Source organism: Helianthus annuus, chromosome 14 (genome assembly GCF_002127325.2).
Source record: "Helianthus annuus cultivar XRQ/B chromosome 14, HanXRQr2.0-SUNRISE, whole genome shotgun sequence".
NCBI lineage: Eukaryota > Viridiplantae > Streptophyta > Magnoliopsida > Asterales > Asteraceae > Helianthus > Helianthus annuus.
In genome coordinates, this window is record NC_035446.2 from 120,598,518 (window position 1) to 120,619,964 (window position 21,447).

Below are 21,447 nucleotides of genomic sequence, written 5' to 3' on the forward strand. Positions count from 1 at the left end.
AGTTATTAAGCCGGAATTTTTACATTGGGTACACGGACATCTAACTTCATCGTGGTTTTTTATCACTCTTTCACACATCTCGATAAATGACTCGAGTCCTTGCTTGTAGTGAGGTGAATGACGTGGGGAATCAATCCAACTTTTATCGATAGGCATTATGCAACTGAAAGAAAATCTAATTTAGGATTAACAAGACAAGGGTAGGCTGCTAAACCCACTTTTTGAACACTTTATCACACATGTGAATGTGTATTACATGATTGTTTGTTTAAGAAAAATTCGGCAACATTTCCTCTTAGCTCCCAAGTATATATGTAATGATATATATACCCGAGGAGCAAAGAGAAAATGATAACCGAATCCTTCTTAAACAAACAATCATGTAATACACATTCACATCCTAAATGAGATAAAGTATTCAAAAAGCAGTCCCAAGATAAACGGGGACAACCCGAAATTAATTTCTAAATCAATTTCGGGCGGGTATTTCTAAGCTCGCTATGTTTAAAATGATTAATTCAAACACGGGTACAATTTTTTAAGCTTGTTATGTTCTTAATGATTGTTTTAAATTTTGGGCGGAATGTTATGTTTTAAATCATGATTTCAATTTCGATTGGGTGTTTTCTTAGCTCGTTATGTTTGAAATGATGATTTCATACATACTAACATACACAATTTACATACCTAAACTAAAAATTATACAATTTCTAAACTTAAAAAAAAACGAACCATTATACAATTTACATACACATTTTTCAAATACACCTACATTATACAATGTAAACATACTAACAATTATACAAACATACATACATTCATTCATACACTTACATACCCACATACAACTTAAACTAAAAATTATACAATTTACATACTAACAATAATACAAACATACATACTAACAATAATACAAACATACATACTAACATACTAAACTAAAAATTATACATTTTCTAAACTTTAAAAAAAAAAAACTAACCATTATACAATTTACATACACATTTTTCAAATACACCTACATTATACAATTTACATACTAACAATTATACAAACTTACATACATTCATTCATACACTTTACATACTAACAATCATACAAACATACATACTAACATACACAATTTACATACCAAAACTAAAAATTATAGAATTTCTAAACTTTAAAAAAAAAAAAACTAACCATTATACAATTTACATACACATTTTTCAAATACACCTACATTATACAATTTACATACTAACAATTATACAAACTTACATACATTCATTCATACACTTTACATACTAACAATCATACCAACATACAAACATACACAATTTACATAACAAAACTAAAAATTATAGAATTTCTAAACTTAAAACAAAAAAAAATAAAAAATAAAAAAAAACTAACCGGTTTTTGAGGTGGTGACCGGAGAAGAGATGGTGGTGACCGGAGAAGAGATGGCGGTGACCGGAGTTTCTTCCACAAACACAAAAATACACAAAAAATAGCAAAAATTAAAGCCTATAACGCGTATGTAACAAATGTAGAGAAGAAATGTAGCATAAAGCAAGTAAAACTAACCGATTGGGCCAAAATTCGGGTGTCTCCGGCGGTGGAAGGAAGAAATTTGGGGGGAAAAGTGAAGAGGAAAGAGGGAAAGTCGCTGATAAAGGTGTTTTACGAATCGACTTTTAGCGGAGACGCCTCGTCGCCAGTATTGACCATTCGTCGCCGCTATTGGTTTAACCAGGATAAGATTTGTGTGGCTAGGGTTTAATGTGGGACACAGACTTTTAGCGGAGACAGTTGTCGCCGCTAATACCCTACTTTAAGTCGCCGGTATTGCCTTTTAAGTCCCCAACCGTTAGATCAGGATTTTGATCAACGGCTGGGGTTTGGTCTCAGGGTGTGTGACACGGATCGACCAATAGCGGCGACATTAGGACCGTCGCCGCTAATGGTTTCGCCGCTAAAAGCCTCCCTTTCTTGTAGTGTGGGTCGGTCCAACCGGAATTTTGTTTTTTCCGGTAAACAAAGTCACCGGGTCGTGAGCAGTGGCGTCAAGTCGCTGGGAGTTTTTTTGGGGGCGGGATTTGGAAATGGAATGAGTGAATGGGTTTGGATTATTTATTTAGTTCAAATTTCTTTAGGTTATGTTTGGGCTTGGGCTTGTGTTAATAAAAATTGATTGCAGATTGGACTTTGATTGGATTAAATAATTAAGTGAATAAGTGGTTAATATTTATTTTTTTTTCTAAGTGGGGCGGTTGAAAATTTTCAAGGGGTGCGGGTGAAAAATTACAAGGGATGCGGTCGGGATTTCCGACGAAAAATAACACTAAATTATATTTTTTTTAGGGGGCGCGTCCGCCCACCCTTGGCTTAGGGTGGGTAAGCCGTCTTGGCTTTGATACCAAGTAAAACAACGTAATGTGTGTGTGATTGTATATGTGGTATTAAATGTTGTAAGGTTAAGAATGAGGAGGGTTTATATAGAACTCATAGTTACACAATAATACCTCTAACTATATTTCCGTATCACCACCTCTATCTAATGACAATTATACTATGTCTAATAACCTATAATGCTTTGTTTATGATTTTAAGCGGTTACGAATTTTAGACAATTAACTCTATATCATTATTATGGTAGTAGCTAGGAATAAGCAACTAATTATATAGTTAAACTAAAGTTAAAGAGCAAGTACACACACAAAAAGAGTCTAAAAATGGCAAATAATTACATCAAACCAACACATAACAAATATTTGTCAACAAAAGATTATTGACTACACGATATGATCAAACAACTTAATCACCAATGGTTCAAAAGTTAAGCCACGAACCACATAAAGAACATCGACCAAAAGGTAAGTGAGAACGATGCCAAACCATAAGTCCACAACATAATCACCGAACACTCAGTCTCACCAGCTCCAAACAACTGCGTAATCGTACCTATCATTTGAACGTACAAAGCTCACAAATTGTGACAAAAATCCATGAAAAAAAAGATAGTCAAATCAGCCACCACAACACGTACCAATGTTCATGGCCGGTGGAAGCGCATACTGTAGTAGAAGAACAAAAAGATAAAGAGGATCTACATGCACTAAGCTAAAATAAATCGCTCCTTTGACGATTAAAATTCCAACAAATGGCAACAAGATTAGCCGCACTACTACTATTCCCATGATAAGTGACGATGAGACGCCAGATCCTTTGAGACCTGCAATTTACAGCTATATATATCATTATATCTCATGAAATTGTTCATGGAGGAAGCGAAACTTTTTAGTCAGGGGGTCATCATATGGTTGTCTTTCTCTACTAGGTAGAACCAGTGGTCCAACTCATATTTTGTTAATAAAACACAATACTTTTGTTATAATAATCCAACAAAATCTAGTCATCAGAAGGTTGGCGGACCCTATTGACCCCCCTCCCCCCTGTTCCATCCCTTGTTCAAGTATTATGGATGTCAATTTATGTTCAACGTTTACCTCTTAAGAGGTTGCCACCTACAATCAATGTCATGGTCGGGATTGATGCGTCCCTAATACAACATCATGATCAACAGGATCTGTTATAAAGAAAAGATGTAGGCTTCTTGTGATCAATAAATTGAAAAGTACAGATCATACCCTACTAAAGATGCAGAATCTTGGATCACTCTAAGGGGAGCTGTGGTGCCTATTAGTAGCTTGCGAACTGGCGTGATCGTTCCAATCATGAAGCCCACAATCTTTATCATAAAACACAACCTGTTATGCTTTACTGATAAATAATTAAATAAACAGCGGTTTGGAAACATTAGACAACGTACCGCTCCGGTGGTTGATGGGGCAAACACAGCCTTCAAGTTAACCGATCGAGAGAAGTTCCCAAAGTGTTGCTTAATCATTTCTGGCGTCACCTAATGCACATTGTTAGGAGATATTAGATAAGGTTTATTATAATTATCTCTACTAAAATTAAAATATATGATTTGATTATTTTTCCTTTTTAACAGCTTAAGCTAGAGTCAAATAAAGAAGGACTTTGGGTCCACACTATAGTAACACCCCAAATTCTAGAAAAAACTTTTATGTAGCTAATTTGGACTTTGAGATTGATATGTAATTATTCATACACATAGAAGATATAGGAATCATAGGACATAAACATTTTCTTTAACGAAAAAGCCCCAAATTTATGATCCGACCCTGCCTTGATAGTTCACTAATAATACACAATTACTTTTGAGATCAAATTAGTACAAGTACATTAGAGGAGAGGTATGACTAATAAGTACAAACATCGAAAGCAAAAAAAAGACCTTCCAGTTTCCGTTCATGTTAACAGTAGATGAAGACGATGGAAGCAAATTCTCAGTCAAGTGGTTTCCCATGGTTCCGGTTACTGTGACAGCCCCCACAACATTGTTACTCGAATCTTGGGAAACAACAGAGAAAACCCGTACTAGGTTGTAAACGTATGTCCACAAAAATATAGCTCCAATCTGATGATTTTGTCATTAGGACTGATGTATATGGCCGTTGATAACAAAAATTATTATAAATTTTGTAAGTAAATATGCATACTGCCATAGATAGTGAAGCATAAGCCATGCCATACGCATGACAAACATTCGGATCACCAAAGGGACTGCCTTTCTCTTTGCATACAGCCGGTATTATGATCAACGGCAAGCTTCCAAGGTTTCCTGATAATTATAAATAGATTTCTATATTTAGATTTCTAGGTAGTTTAGCAATATGATAAGTGTGTGTTTTTGGAAGTGTTTTGGTTTATAGATGGTGTAAAAATATCTGGCACATGCTATTCATGTAGCAAGCAACTTGGCAAATACGCTGACATGCCAAAACTAAAAAAGTGAGTGTGCAAATTTGACTAGCGGACTCCCTAGAAAAAAATCAAGACCTCCTAGAAACGAAGAAAAAAATATCTCTAAATCACAAATCCAATAAAAAACCCTTTATCAATAATATGGGGTTTGAAAATTTCATTTTTATGCTTTACAGGTACAGGTAATTTACCTGCTGCACAGGTACCGAGGATGAGGCCCTTTAGATGTTGAGGTGGTCTAGTAATCATCAAAAGCACCCACCCAAGTGCAGACCCAATAATGTATGTAAGAAGAATATTGACAGGCATAAACCACCTACAAGTTTTAACAGTTAAGCTTCAAACAATGACACCAAGTTTACAACAAAAGGATGTTAACTCACATAGAAATGATGCTTTCAAGAGTGATCGTTTTAGCAAGATTGCTTCCCACAAGGGATGGAGAGAACACAAAGAACACGATCTGATCACATAGGAAGAAATTCATTCAGAAACAATTGAATATTTTTTCCTTTTTGTTTAATAGCCATCTAATCTACTTCTAATTCTATAATATTGTCCACTGTGCGACTTGAACCCTCTACCTCACCATTTTACAACTCTGCAAGATTTTTTAACCAGAATTCAGAAATGTTTATTTTGAACCCAAGAATAATAATTTGTAACCACCAAACAGGCAAACTGGGAGTCAAGGTAAGAACTTGAAGGTTGCATAATAAGCTTTGAGGTTACAGCCCATGAAAATGCACCATGGGCTAGTCCTAGAGTGCAATATGTTGCTTGCACTTTCTTGATTAATCAAAGGAAAATCAACAACTTACATCATTGACTTGCTTCCTAGTACGTTGTCCAAGGATATCAACAGAATCCAAGGCTAGAAAAGACCCAAGTGCAGTAACGATGAGCACTTTGAGAACAGGCATAGAAGCGGCAGAAAATAGATCTACAAACCCCATATGTAAAACAAAATACAAACTGTTTCTTAAATTCCAGAAAACACATAAAATCTGATATTAGTTAAAGTAGTGGTATGTATAGAAAAGCCAACAAGAAGAGGAATAGAATATGCATGTGGGGACAATCTTGGAATTATCATAATCCTCTTAAAAAAGATGCTTGTACGAATCCATTCTAAGTCCCCCGTAGTGGGGCGTTTTTTTAAAAAAAATTCAAAAAAAACGCCGGATAACGCCGAGATCCCCACTACATAGGGCGTTTCCGGGCGTTTTTTTTAAAAAAAAATTAACCCGGCGTGTTTATTAAAACGCTACACCATGGTTTGAATGCCCAATCAACAGAGGACATGTGGATTTAGAGAGAGAGATGGGGTTGTGGCCGGACTTTTTGTCGGATTTTTGGCCGGATTTTATGGGTTTGCAGGCAGGCATGGGCACGAAGAAGAAGGGCACGAAGAAGAAGAAGGGTTAGTTTTAAAACTTTGATATTGACACTTAGTCCCCTATACTTTTAAACTTTATTATTTTCTGTTTTGACACATTAGGCCCTAAAGTAAATTTTTAGTATTGTATTTTTTTTAATTTTCTGTATTTTTATTTTTTGTTTTTTATTTTCTGTATTTTTATTTTCTTTATTTTTATTTTCTGTTTTTAATTTTTTAGTATTGTATTTTTTTTATGTTTTAAATTAAAAAAAATAATTGGGAAATGATTGCATGGGCGTTATTGGAATAATGCCCCACTACACCACTTTATGCTATAATGCCCTATGCTGACTGGGATGACACGTGTCGCAAAACGCCCCATGGTAGGGGCATTATATTGTTTTACCACTACACATAGTCTAAAGCTATCTATTACTCCGTTAGTAGTGGGACGCGATGGCCAACTTTTTGTGGGAGATAGCGCCTATCACACCATTACAGGCAACGCTATGGGGTATATTTTTGAGCCCAGCATTATGCCTATAGCGGCATGAGAGGGGAATTTTTTTCGAAAAAATGACCATTCAACGGCCCAAAAAGTTAAAAAAAAATTAATTCATTTTCAAATCTATAAATACTCCCCATATCTCCTATTTTTTTTTTTAAATTAATCACACCCTCATTCCCTCTTCTCTACATTTTCCAATAAAAATCTAGAAATTACTCCCACTTTCTTCTAAAAAAAATAGGTTCTCCATCGAAAGATTCGTTCACCGATATTTACCAAAGATTTTTTTCACCCGAAGAAATCGCTGAGGAGGAAGACGCGGTTACGAGTGCATGTACTCTCGCGATACAAGCAATGGAACACGTTCGGCGTTCTCCTCCACGCCTCATTTTGAGGCGCACCTATATCTTGCGAGATAGTGAAGCCGCGAACGAGCGTTTGATGAAAGACTATTTTGATCCCACACCGGTTTACGGACACAATGTTTTTAGACGACGGTTTCAAATGAGTCAAAGGTTATTTTTGAGCATTAATAATGATTTGGAAGGTAAGTATTTTTAGTTAAGAATTATGATTTGCATTACTTTTTAAATGATTGGATGGTTAATGGATGTGGACATATATACATAATTGATTTGTTTAGATGACAGTGGAGGCTCGATATTTTTAGTTAAGAATTATGATTTGCATTACTTTTTAAATGATTGGATTTGGATGGTTAATGGATGTGGACATGTATACATGATCACATATTAGAATATCGGGTATGGTTTCATTTTCCCCACTTCACCACTTTCTTCTTCCACCATCTAAGAAGAATTGGTCTCTCCATCCGTCTCTTTCAATAATACTAAGAGAGAATCAAGAGAGAGAGAGAGAAGCAGTTCGGGATGAACAGGGAGAATTCCCCGATGACACCGAAGACAAGGTCGGGGTGGGAGTGGGGGGTTCCCCGTCGACCCTTCGACGTCTTTCCCGATCCCACACCCAGGTACCTTAAACCTTAAAACACAAATGTATATTTTAATTAAAGAAGTTCACTAGGCCTGTTCATGAGTACATCAACCGAGATATTATTCTAGAGAAATATACATGCATGAGCAAACCTATTTAATTACTACAGAAGATACAAAGACACCCACTAAAGTAAGATATTAACCTTTTGTTTTAATGCCACCAGCTAACTAATAGTTTGATTTAAATTCGGTTATAACAAGATACGGAATCGTCACGTACATGTTCTTTAAAAAAATAGATTGATTTTATTAATTTTTGTTTGAAAATTCGGTTATAACAAGATCCGGAATCGTCACGTACATGTTCTTTAAAAACTGTTTGCCAAGGGAGTGTTATAAATATTATATATTATAACTTATAATCCCGTGTATTCAGTTGCGGAACTTGACCAAAAGTTTCGAGGGGGCGTAAAGTCATGGGACCAAATTTTTTTTTCCTATCATTATCTTTCGGGTCGGGCCGGCTATTCAATTTGGGTCGGGTCAAATAATAATAGTTCCAAATAAAACTAAAAAAAATTTATTCATTCAAAAACTTGTTCTTACATATAAAAAGGCTGAAACTATCTGCACACATTGGTTGGCTATCTGCACACTTAGAGTTTACCTACGCTGCGTATAGACCTATACGCAGCGTATAGGGTTACCCTTCTACGCTGCGTATAGACCTATGCGCATCGTAGATAAGGGGTAGGTACACGACCAGACAGTCAAACCTAGTACCATGTCAAATCAGTCTGACATACGCTGCGTATAGATCTATACGAAGCGTATGTACAAAAAGTTAGACGCTGCGTATAGACCTATATGCAGCGTATGTCAGACAGATTTGACATGATACGATGTTGTCTAGGCACGTGAACAAAGCTATACGCAGAGTATAGAGCTATACGAGGCGTAAGATTGTGAATTCAAAAGTCTATTTAGACATCCATCTCTGCCTACGAATTCAAACACACTTTCTTCACTTGTTCTGTATACATTCACTTCCTCTGTATCAAACACAATATTGTTAAAATGTCATCATTTTGGGACGGGAACTATTTCTTTAATCACTATTCTAACAACGCATGGGGAGTAAATGATGCTAATGAGGAGGAGGAGGTTGTGTCTGGTGTCCCTGTTGATCAAAACATATACAGTTGCCAGACTTGAACGAGACTCCGACTCCACCTGTTGATGAACCATATTACCCGTCGCATCAAGTGTATCCGGATTACGGATACGGGTATGAATTTCCGTACGTGCAACAAGGTAATCTGGATGGATATGTAGGATACAGTGCTGAGAATGCACATGTTGATGAACCATATTACCCGACACAACAATCATATCCGGGTTACGGATACGGGGGTGAAGTTTCTTACGTGCAACAAGATAGTTCAGATAGATACGGAGGATACGGTGGATACGGAGGATACGATGGATACGATTATGAGCCTCGTAACACACCACTGTATGATGATTATCAACTATCTACCCTGGGCAATCTGTTTCAAAACAGGAGGTATCACATTAATATTACATTAATATTTGTATTATTCTTATAATAATTATTATTGTTAAAATTATATTGTTATTGTTATTATTAATATTTGTATTTTTGTTAAACTTCTTAATATTATAATAATTATTATTGTTGTTAAAATTATTATAATTATTACTATTGTTAAAATTATATAACTATTGTCAATATTATTATTATTATTATTATTATTATTATTATTATTATTGTTAAAATTATTATAATTATTATTATTGTTAAAATTATGTAACTATTGTCAATATTATAATAATAATTATTATTATTGTTAAAATTATATTGTTACTTTTATTATTATTATTATTATTATTACTATTATTATTATTATTATTATTGTTGTTGTTATTACTATTAGTATTAATGTTACTGTTACTGTTACTGTTACCGTTACTGTAACTGTTATTGTTGTTGTTGTAGTTGTTATTATTATTATTGTTGTTGTTGTTATTATTATTATTATTATTATTATTATTATTGTTAAAACTATAAAACTATTGTCAATATTATTATTATTATAATTATTATTATTGTTAAAATTATATAACTACTGTCAATATTATTATTATTGTTGTTGTTGTTGTTGTTAAAATTATAACTATTATTATTATAGTTAAAATTATATTATTACTGTTAATATTGTTGTTATTGTTGCTGTTGCTGTTGCTGTTGCTGTTGTTGTTGCTGTTGTTGGTTGTTGTTGTTGTTATATTATATCGTTACTGTTAATATTATAATTATTATAATAATTATTATTATTGTTAAAATTATATTGTTACTGTTAATATTGTTATTATTATTATTATTATTATTATTATTATTATTATTGTTATTATTATTATTATTATTATATTATTTTTATTATTGTTAATATTCGTATTGTTGTTAAAATACGTATTATTGTTAATAACGTAACTGGTTTTAAGTGTTTCATGTCTCTAACTGATTTGAAGAATTGGGTACAAGCAACGGGAAAGGAGAATGGTTACGTATATGTTACCCGTCGATCGAAAAATATTGATGGTAGTACGGGGATGGTATGGCTTGTGTGCGACCGAGTTACAAAAGCTGGTAGCAAAAAAATTGGTTGCCCATTTTCATTACTCGCTATCCGAGACGTGACGAATAACATGTGGGAGTTAAAAGTGGACATCGCGAACCATAACCACGAACCTACGACGAGTCCATTGGGCCACGCTTTATTGAAGTCGAATACAAGCTAGTGGAGCAGCTAACTACTCAAAACATGGAGCCATGTAACATATTTCAAACCCTAATAAAGCAGTTTCCCGACTGCCTGCATGTTCAGAAAGACGTGCAAAATGCGGTACAAAAAATTAGAGTGTCACTGATGGACGGAAAGACTCCCATGCAGGCACTGGAAAGCATGCTGCATGAAAACCGATTCATTTACGACATCCGACAGGAACCCAAAACAGATGTCGTAACAAAGCTCTTCTTTGTTCATCCTCATTCAATCACTATGTGGCGTGCATTCCCGCACGTGCCGTTGATCGACATGAACTAAAAACCAAACATCTACAACATGCCATTTGTCCAAGTTGTGGGTTTGACGTCGACCAACAAGTCTTTTTGTATCGCACATGCCGTTATTTGCAAAGAAAGTACAACAAAGGCTAGAAGAAGCTGCGAGGTTAGACGAAGCTGCGAGAAACAACTCCTATGGCCAGGCAAGCAATGTATATACCGTTTCCCCACAACATAGGTACGATTTACCCCGACACAGCTCATACGTACCGTCAGAGGGCCCTCGTGGAACTGGTTCGGTTGTAAAGTCTGAAAAACCTAAAATGCAACGAAGCCGTTCAACGAGTTCTAAAAAGAAGAAGACGCAGGATGATCATGGTTTTCCATTAATAAAGGGGGACGCGGACTTGTTAACCATTAAGAGGTTTAAGCATCAAATTCCATCGGAGTTTCACTCTTACATATCGCGTATACAAGATGTGACCCAGACGGTCATTGTGGGTACAGGTCTGTGGCTATGGGGTTAGGTTTTGGGGAATACGTATTGCCCCATATTCGAAATGATTTACTACTGGAGATTGACCATAACAAGCCGCTATGGACGCATGTATTCGAAAGATATGACGAAGGAGACTTTAACTGGATACGTAACAACATCTCTTGGCATTCAGTGGAAGGGTGCCCTCCAAGTCACTGGATGAAAATGCCCCACGCACGGCTTCTCGTAGCGCAAAGGTATAATATCGTCCTCCACGTGCTAAGCATAGAAGGGAGCTATACCTTCTTCCCATTAACGGATGCCCCTGAAGATCCTCGACCTCAAGCAATAAAGCTCGTACATGTTTACGGGGGACAATTCATACATGCTAAGTTAGAAAGAGACTGCCCCATGCCTACAGTGAGCCCATTGTGGTCATCACATCGAACAATAGCTGCAGAACAGTGGGAAGAAATATATAGGCCGCGGTTACAGCATTACTACGAGATAATCAACCCTAAAACAGACTCAGACAAAGACAAAGACCCGAGTTTACATGTTATCGAAGATTAAGCGGAAACTTGTATTTTTGTTAATTGTAGAATTTTTATAATTTATAATATTTGTATCATTTTTAGTTTTTATAATTCATAATATTTGTATCATTTTTAATTTTTATAATTCATAATATTTGCATTATTTTTAATTTTTAAAATTTATATTTGTATTTGTATTATATAATTTATATTTGTATTATATTCCAATGATATTGCTTTTTATAAATAAACATGGAAATACCCCAAAATACACACAATATTTTTTTTTTTATAAATAAACAAAGGAATACACAAAAAAAATACAAAAAATGGACCTTTATATACGATGCGTATAGCTCCCTACGCAGCGTATGAAACGAAAATGACACAAGCCTCAACATAAGGGTAAATTGGTAAAAAGACACTTTATATACGCATCGTATAGAGCCATACGATGCGTATACAAAGGGCAGACAAATCCCCCCCCCCCAAATCAAACTTTAGCAATTTAAATATGTTAAATTACGATTTTACCCTTGTATTTTCTATTCGATGCTGGATACAAGGGTATAAATGTCATTTTCTGACCTTTATATACGCTGCGTATGGCTCTATACGCAATATATATAAAGGTCAGAAAATGACATTAATACCCTTGTATCCAGGCTTCGTATAGACTATACACAGGGGTAAAATGGTAATTTTTGAACTTTATCTATGCTTCGTATAGAGCCATACGCAACGTATATAATGGTCAGGAAATGACATTTATACCCTTGTATCCAGCATTGTATAGCCAATACACAGGAGTAAAATGGTAATTTGCCAAGTCAAAGCTGCTTTTTTGACCGTTGCCTACGATGCGTATAGATCTATACGCATCGTATAGGACCTGATATAAAGCAGATCATCTCCTACGCAGTTCAGTTCATCCCCAAATCAAAATACACACACATACGTTCAATACGAAGGGCGATTATGTATTTGGACCGTATACGAAGCGTATTTGAAGCATACAACAGGTAATTCTTCAACCTAGTTCATTAATTTTGAATTTTTTATGTATTTCATCCGTAATTTAGTTATTTTTTAGGTAAATTATAGAAATCGCAGGGTGTGGATTAGGTGTATTTGTGATGTATTTCATCCGTAGTGTTATGGTTTATGGTATTTGAAACTTAGTTAGGGTTTATAGTATTTGATATGTGGGTTTGTGGGTTAGGGTTCATGTTTTTACACTCTAATGACTAGGGGTGTTCAAAACTATCCGTATCCGAAAATCCGATCCGAAAATCCGATATCCGAATTCGAAATATCCGAAAAATCGGATATCCGAAATTTCGGATATCCGAAATTCGGATATCCGAATTTTTCGGATTCGGATTCGGATAGTGATTTTCAAAATTTTCGGATATTTCGGATATCCGAAATATCAAAAAATTTATTTTTTATTTTTTTCGGATATCCGAATATCCGAAGTATCCGAAAATATCCGAAATATCCGAAAAGTATCCGAAAATATCCGAAAATATCCGAAATATCCGAAAAATATCCGAAAATATCCGAAAACTTATATTCGGATATCCGAAACTATCCAAAATATCCGTTTCCGAATATGAAAAAAAATTAAAAATTAAAAATTAAATAAAAAGTTGGATTTTCGGATATCCGATTCACTATCCGAATCCGTATCCGAAATTTCGGATATCCGAAATTTCGGATACGGATAGTGAAATCTGGTATCCGAAAATTTCGGATATCCGAAATTCGGATATCCAAATTTTCGGATATCCGGTTTTGAACACCCCTACTAATGACCAAAACCAAAGATGATGTGGCTTAAATATAAGTGTAATAGGCTTTGACTTTCTGTTAGGCGGTGCAATACACCAAACCACGTAAAATTTGGTGTTCTCTATTTTTCTGTTTGTTGTGCATCGTGTTTGTGTTTGCGTGTGATGGTATTTCAGTGGAAACCTCACAGAACCGTAACAGACAGCACCCCGATGCTGTTGTGTTTTGTTTCATCCTTGATACCCAATCCTAGCATCGAGTTCTGTCAACAACCGCCAACCTTGGTTTTAAAATGCGCAATGCGCTCCGATGCGTTTTCATCCCAAAAGCCTATGGGTGTAAGGCACGTAGGTCCCTAACGTTAGTCGAAACTAAGCTGGTCGTTAAAATATATAAGTTTTCTTATTTAGTCGACGTCGTCCATAAGGCGCGTAGGTCCCTAACGAGCGTCGAAACTAAGATCGTTGTTAAAATATATATTTTTTTTATTATTTAGTCCAAGTCAAACCGTAAGGCGCGTAGGTCCCTAACGAGCGTCGAAACTAAAATCGTCGTTAAAATATAATTTTTTATTTAGTCGAAGTTGAACCGTAAGGCGCGTAGGTCCTTAACGTTAGTCGAAACTAAGTTCGTCGACTCGTCGTAAAAATATAAAGTTATTATATTTTAACGATGATCTTAGTTTCGACGCTCGTTAGGGACCTACACGCCTTACGATTCGACTTGGACTAAATAATAAAAAAAATATATTTTAACGACGATCTTAGTTTCGACGCTCATTAGGGACGTACGCGGTCGAAATCCGTAACGAGTAAAAAATATATAATCTTTTTATTATTTAGTCGACGTCGTCCGTTACGAGCGTAGGTCCGTTACGCGCGTCGAAATCCGTAACGAGTCAAAAATATATTTTATTTTTATTATTTAGTCGACGTTGTCCGTTACGAGCGTCGAAATCCACAACGAGTCAAAAATATATTGTTTTTTATATTATTTAGTCGATGTCGTCTGATTATTATTTACTGACTGGTTTTCTTTTGTGCAGGTATTTTCACAAGATGATATCCACTTCCATCACTACTCGAAACAAGAGCTGGGAGTGGTGAGTGGTGACCAGTTTTTCTTATATTGTCGCTTGTACAAGAGGCCGTGCGCTCTCGCACACGGGTTGGCGCAATACTTCGCCTCCGCGCATCATCAATGGGAGCGCAGATTATTATACGGCGGCGCCTACGTCACTCTGATAGCCCTTTCGTTGGGCTATCACTCGGAGACTGACCACCTGCGTGTAGGCAAGGCGACACAACCGAAGTGGATGGGGATGAACACGATATCGGGAATGCACGTTACCAAAAAATTCCCATGCGGGAAGCGGTTTAAGGGTGCGGACGGCCAACCTTACGCGCCTACACTGCTGCCAGTACAGTTCGAGTTGGTATATCCACCGCACGATCCGGAGGTGCCGGAGGAGCATGAGCCGGACATGTACATTCCGGAGCCACCACAGCCGCGTGGACCACCGGGGCGCCTCAGTTCCCACGACATGTTGGGCCCGGTCCTGCCCCATCATATCAGCGGCTACGTCGCGACGTTGACAGGCTGACGTATGTGGTGGAATGGATGGGTGTAGAGCCGCAGAGGCTTTCACAGCGTGAGGGGTTGTCGCAACCCCCATCCCCTAACAAAACAGGGAACGGGCGGTCGCGGCCAGTTTCGGTGGTATTTGTGTTTTATCCTTTTGGCAGCAGAATTTACATCAGGACCGTAGTTAGGAAATATTTTATCAGAGTAAAATACCACGCTTTTAATATATCAAACACATGGGAAAATCCCAAGTTTCAAGTACACACATTTTCATAGGGATAAACCCTATTTTATTTAAATAAAACATCTCTTTATTTTAGGTAACTTTATAGCCACTTTTCCAAGCCTTCAGTGCTGTCCAGCTGGCTTCTATTTGGCTTTCACATTTTGTTACCAGAAACGCGTTTAAAAACATTTTGTCAGTGGGAAATACTGGTGAGTGAATCTCAGTTTAATCAAGTTTAGTAAAAAAAAACCATTGTACAGTATTGAGGGTGATCTCGCAATTACATTTGTTTCCATCTACTAAATTACCACTCACGGTACTGTCAACCCGACTTGTGGTCATCTTACTCCTCACAAGGTAGTAACAAATTTTGTATACAAAACCCCAACATACCGACGATAATTGTAGAATACAAATACTCAATCACTGTTTAATATAATTTAATTTAGGTGAGGTTTTGTAAAAAGGAGATTACTCACATTGCTGTCTTTGGTTTCTTTTAAGGGTTTCCTGGTGATTATCTATAATTTACACAAATGCACACGCGTTAATATAATAACCCAATATTTACATTAGTATTACCCTCCCCGAGACGGCATTCTAACGACTACGTCTGGCAGAACCTCGACAGTCGTTACGGAACCCTGGATCAATCGGGCAGCGTATCTAATACGTAACCGGGGTTATGATACTTACAATGGAGCAGAACTTCGTTATTTAGGGCGGTATGATACCCGAAAATTATATTACTTCTTCAGAAATTCGAGAGAGAAAGAGATTTGGTGCGATTTCAAATGAACGGCCGATGCCCTCTATATATAGGGCCTGATTTCAGGTCCCTCGCGCCCTGCGTAAGCTGAAGCGGGGGCTTACGCGGCCCGCGACCTAGGGTAGTAGGGCCTAGCTTAGCTTAATCAGCCAACTAGCCTCGACACGATCGTTGACACGTGGCAGCTCAGGGTGTTGGCTCGTTGATGAGCGCTCGCGCCTCGTGTAGACCCTGAGGTGGTCTTACGCGGCCCGCGACAGCCCTAAAATCTGGGTTTTTAATAAATTTAATAAAAATAAAGGTATTCGGGGCCCGTTTTCGCATACGGGGTGTACTTTAAGACTTATTGGGACACTTTAAGTATTTTTAGGGTGTCGGAAAATTATTTTGGAGGGTTGTTATATCCTCCCCACCTTGTTTTATAGCTCGTCCTCGAGATCTACTGGAATAGGTGCGGATATTTCCTTTGCATTTCTGAATCAAGTTCCCTTGTATATTCTGGTCCTCTTTTGGAGTCCCATTTCACTTTAACCAGAACTAATCTCTTGTGCTTGAGGTTCTTGACCTTTCTGTCTTCAATTTGTAGAGGCCTTTCTACAAATTTAAGTTGCTCATTTACCTCTTTATCTTTAAGAGTTACTACCAATGATTCATCAGCTAAGCATTTCTTAAGATTAGATACATGAAATACATCATGTATTGCTGCCATTTCCTTCGGCAGTTGTTGCTGATAGGCTACATGTCCTACTCTTCTAATAATCTCAAAAGGTCCAACACACCTGGGACTTAGCTTTTCCCTTTTGATGAATCTTACCACTCCTTTCCAAGGAGAGACCTTTAATAACACTTTATCTCCTACCTGAAATTCTAACGGCTTACGTCTGTTATCTGCATAACTCTTTTGTCGATCACGTGCTGCTTTCAGTCGTTCCTTGACTTGAATGATTTTATCGGCTGTTTCTTGTATTTTCTCAGGTCCGGATAGTTGCTTTTCCCCAATTTCTGCCCAACAGACTGGGGTTTGGCACTTTCGTCCATAAAGTGCTTCGAATGGTGCAGCATTGATACTTGTGTGATAACTGTTATTATAAGAAAATTCGATTAATGGTAAGTGATCGTCCCAATTACCTCCAAAATCAATTACACAAGCTCTAAGCATGTCCTCCATTGTCTGAATTGTCCTTTCGCTTTGTCCCTCCGTTTGAGGATGATAAGTTGTGCCTAGATTCAACTTGGTTCCCATGGCTATTTGGAAACTTGTCCAAAAATGAGAGGTAAAACGACTATCTCTATCAGAAACAATTGATAAAGGAACTCCATGTAATGAAACTATTTCATTTACATACAACTTGGCTAATTGTTCCATACTGAAAGTTTCCTTCATTGGTAGGAAATGAGCTGACTTGGTTAGTTTGTCTACAATCACCCAGATTGTATCATTACCTTTCCTTGTTTTGGGTAATGATGTGTGCAAAATGCAACATATAAATTACATCAAATGTGGCATAAAACTAACCCTTTTTTAGTACTAATGTTGGAGAAAGTGTGTTTTTGTCTTCCTTTTATATTTTCACGATTAAATGAGCTCAAATGAATAAAAGAAGCAAAAAGGCAGCTAAATGCCCGACCCCCCGACAGCATCCTCCCAAGCAAAAGTAAGAGAACAGAAGGCTGATCACGCCCCGTGCTCAATGAGCACGGGGGCGTGCCCAAGTGTCTGCAGAAAAGACAAAGTTGTAGAAGCTTCTATCACCCACCACGGGGGCGTGTCCAGCAGACACGGGGCCGTGGTCAACTCTAAGATTCGCAGAATCTAGGCAAATCTTGATAGTACAGATACGCTTCTGCACACGGGGTCGTGCCCAGCGGAAACAGGGGCGTGGTCAACTAATGCAGACAAACTGCAATTAATAAAGAAAGAGAAGATGGGTGGACACGGGGTCGTGTCCGGGCTTCTGTGCAGGCTATAAATAGAGGTGCTTGGCTCACTTGCAACTCATCCCTTGGCAAACCACCTCTCTCACACTTCACCCACCCACCACCACCATCACAACCCACATCCACCACCATCATCCATCATCCATCATAGAGTGTGTGAGTAGTCTCGGGATCCAAGATTGATCGTAAGAGTTCTTGACAATCAAAGGCAATGTTTGCCTAAGACTCTTACATCACTTGGTGAAGACAAGTGTTTAGTGTAATACTTTTTTATTTTTAATCTTTTCGCACTTTTTGATTGGTTATGTATTAATAACTTTAATAACTAGTTTCTTATGTTGCAGGTGAATCTTCCTTATCATTTGTCCGTGGTGTCTTGGCATTATTTTACTGTCTATATAAAATAAAAGATTTTCACCATTCATATCTCCATGGTCTATATGGAGATATGTTGGCTACCTGGTCAGGGGTTAAGGGAATGGTTTGGTAAGAGTCTTGCCTTGTTCAGTGTATAGATCCTGCAAGGACCTGAGTCAACTTTAGTATGACCTTCTTCAATACCCACTGGTATTAGATGGCGGGGGTTCGAACTCCTTGATCCCCTCATATGTAAACTACTATTAAAACTTTAACCCGGCTATTTAGGATTGTATCCCTGCTGACTCAAACTACTTAGCCGAGGGTAACATCACCTTCAAAAGAGGGGCCTACCACATTACGTATTAATAACTTAATTAATTATCTTTCATTAATACAACCCTTTAGGATTGTATCCTTGCTGACTCAAACTACTGGTTTGAGGGTAACGACACCTTCAAAAGAGGGGCCTACTACTATTACTAAGATAATCTCTTAAAAAGTGCAAAAGTGAGAAAATAATCAAAGGTTACACTAAATGCGAGTCGGATCCAAGTGATTGATCTTGTCTATCTGTTTTTATTTTATTTTTATTTTCAGCATTTTTAGTTTTTATTTTCTAGTTTAAAACCTTTCTCTAAAACTTTTGATTTGATTAGACGTTGAAGATAAACCGGTACTAAAAGCTCTTGTGTCCTTGGATGACCTCGGTATCTTGCCAACACTATACTACGCTCATGATGGGTGCACTTGCCCATATGTGTGTTTGGTGTTAGTAAAATATCGTGTTTATAAATTTAAAACTTGACTAACGTGTAAAATGGGCTAAAAATATACATAAAAACCTATACCACCACACGCACACCAAGTTTTTGGCGCCGTTGCCGGGGACAAAAGGATTTTAAGAAAGCTTAAAATCGATGGCCTAATCAGTTTTTCAAAACCTTTTTTAAAACGCGTGCACATTTTCTGCATTTTAGTTAGTTTTGCATTACAGTAGGTTGAAAACGGGCTGTGCTCACTGAACATGGGGTCGTGCTGCATTTTTTTAGAAAACACCCAGATACAGAGTCTGAACACGGGGTCATGCTCACTGAACACGCCCCCGTGCTGCACAAAACCAACCACTTTAATTCAAACGCCCAGATACAGATCCTGAACACGGGCCGTGTCCACTGAACACGGGCCGTGTCCACTGAACACGGGGCCGTGTCCAGCCTCTGTTTCCGTTTTTATTTTTGTTTTCTGGTCTCGAGACTCTGTTGTGGTCTGCTGAGTGATTCTTATGGATCAATACTCAAGAGGCTACAACTACACGTTTGAGGAGGATGATTATAGGGAAGACTATTGCACCATTTGTGGTGACCCGCACTCGGTTCAATATTGTGACTTATTTCAACCATCCACTTCATACACCTACTATGAGGAGCCCAGGTACGAGCCATCGACTTCATACAAATCCTATGAAGACCAAAGGTATGAACCTTCTCCCTCATACTCATATTTTGATGAACCAAGGTATGAGCCTTCATACTCATACTTTGAGGAACCAAGATATGAACCACCACCTTGATATGTTTATTATGAGGATCCATGGCGTGAACAACCCACCTCATATGAGTATTATGAAGAACAAAATTACGACCCTTATCCATCATATACTTACAATGAAGAACAATGGTTTGAACCATCTACTTCCTATGAGTATTATGAGGAAAAAAGGATCGAACATCCGGATTCAAGCTTTGAGGACTCCGATCCTTACTCTATCACCGACATAGCCGATAGGATAATAGAACACATTAAAACTATCGAACGTTGCATACTAGAATCTCGCTCAAGGGAAGAGGAGTCCCGCGCAAGAGAAGAATTAAATAAAAAAGAGATAGTTGAAAATGTAAAAATGGAAGAACAAGTAAGTGAAAAACCAACACATGAGTTAAACAATGAAAATGGTGAGTCCGATAACGTTAAAATTCAAGAAGAGTCTAATTTTAAAGAAAATAATCTCTTGTCACCTTCTTTTGAAAATCATTGTTTAGTACCCACTCATGCTAAGTTTTTAAAAGAGTTAAACACTAACACTAAAATTGACGAAACGGTAAGCATTAGGTTAACAAATGATCAAACGTCGCTAATAAAAGAAGACCCATTTGAAATTAACATTACACCGGTTCCATGTTTTTTTCAAAACTCCTTTATTAGTAATATTAAAATTGATAAAGATCTTTGTGTTAATATAATGCCAAACTACATTTTCGAAAAATTAAGTATTAATGATTTTTCTCCACTTCAAATACCCATTTTTCTATCCAATCGGAAAGTAATAAAATCAATCGGTATAGTTGAGGATGTCTTAGTCCAAACAAATCAAATGATAATCCCAACCGACTTTGTCATCCTTGATGACACTCCTCTAGTGTTGGGACGACCTTTTGTAAAAACCCACGAAGCTTTAAAAAACCAAAAGTACAACAATCTATCTATTCAATTAGGGGCATTTAAAAGAAGTGTCGATCTTGAGCGTTCAATGAAATATCCATTCGGCAATAATGACCCCCTAATTGAAGATGAAGATCAACCACCCGATACAAAAGAAGAGATTGACCACTTTGTTGAAGAAGAGGTCGCCATAGAACAAACTTTTAAAGTTCTTGATCAAAATGAGCAACCAAATAAGGAGTCTCCGAAAGACCCACCGCTTGAGCTCAAAGAACTCCCAAAAGGTTTGGAATATGCTTTTCTAGACAAAAATGGTAAATCAGCTGTAATTATATCATCACAATCAAGTAGTTTAGAAAAAGCAAAATTAATTAAGCTTTTGAAAAAATACAGAAATGCGATCGCTTGGAAGCTTGTAGATATTAAAGGAATAAATCCTTCCATGTGCACGCACAAAATTTTAATGAATGATGACTATAAATCGGTAATACAACCACAACGTAGAGTAAATCCAAATGTACAAGAAGTGGTTAAAAACGAAGTCATCAAATTAC

General features: G+C 37.1%; 1 protein-coding gene across 1 annotated transcript; it reads right to left on the bottom strand.

The window, feature by feature from the left end:
- Positions 1 to 2,706: 2,706 nt before the first annotated feature.
- On the bottom strand, positions 2,707 to 5,925 carry LOC110909209 (protein PIN-LIKES 3). Its single transcript, XM_022154239.2, has 10 exons — positions 5,658 to 5,925; positions 5,220 to 5,299; positions 5,028 to 5,152; positions 4,572 to 4,693; positions 4,307 to 4,489; positions 3,815 to 3,904; positions 3,633 to 3,733; positions 3,492 to 3,544; positions 3,032 to 3,217; positions 2,707 to 2,946 (listed from the first exon to the last, which is right to left on the bottom strand). The coding sequence occupies exons 1-10, from the start codon at positions 5,790 to 5,792 to the stop codon at positions 2,822 to 2,824; spliced, it is 1,200 nt and encodes a 399-aa protein (XP_022009931.1). The 5' UTR covers positions 5,793 to 5,925; the 3' UTR covers positions 2,707 to 2,821.
- Positions 5,926 to 21,447: the final 15,522 nt, after the last annotated feature.

What these genes read in the sequence shown, in the direction of transcription:
- LOC110909209 (XM_022154239.2), bottom strand. Translation starts at nt 5,792, where the DNA reads ATGGGGTTTGTAGATCTATTTTCTGCCGCTTCTATGCCTGTTCTCAAA. An exon ending in GATTCTGCATCTTTAGTAGG is followed by an intron (nt 3,545 to 3,632) that starts GTATGATCTGTA and finishes ATGTTGTATTAG; the next exon opens with GGACGCATCAATCCCGACCA. An exon ending in TCCACCGGCCATGAACATTG is followed by an intron (nt 2,947 to 3,031) that starts GTACGTGTTGTG and finishes TTCAAATGATAG; the next exon opens with GTACGATTACGCAGTTGTTT.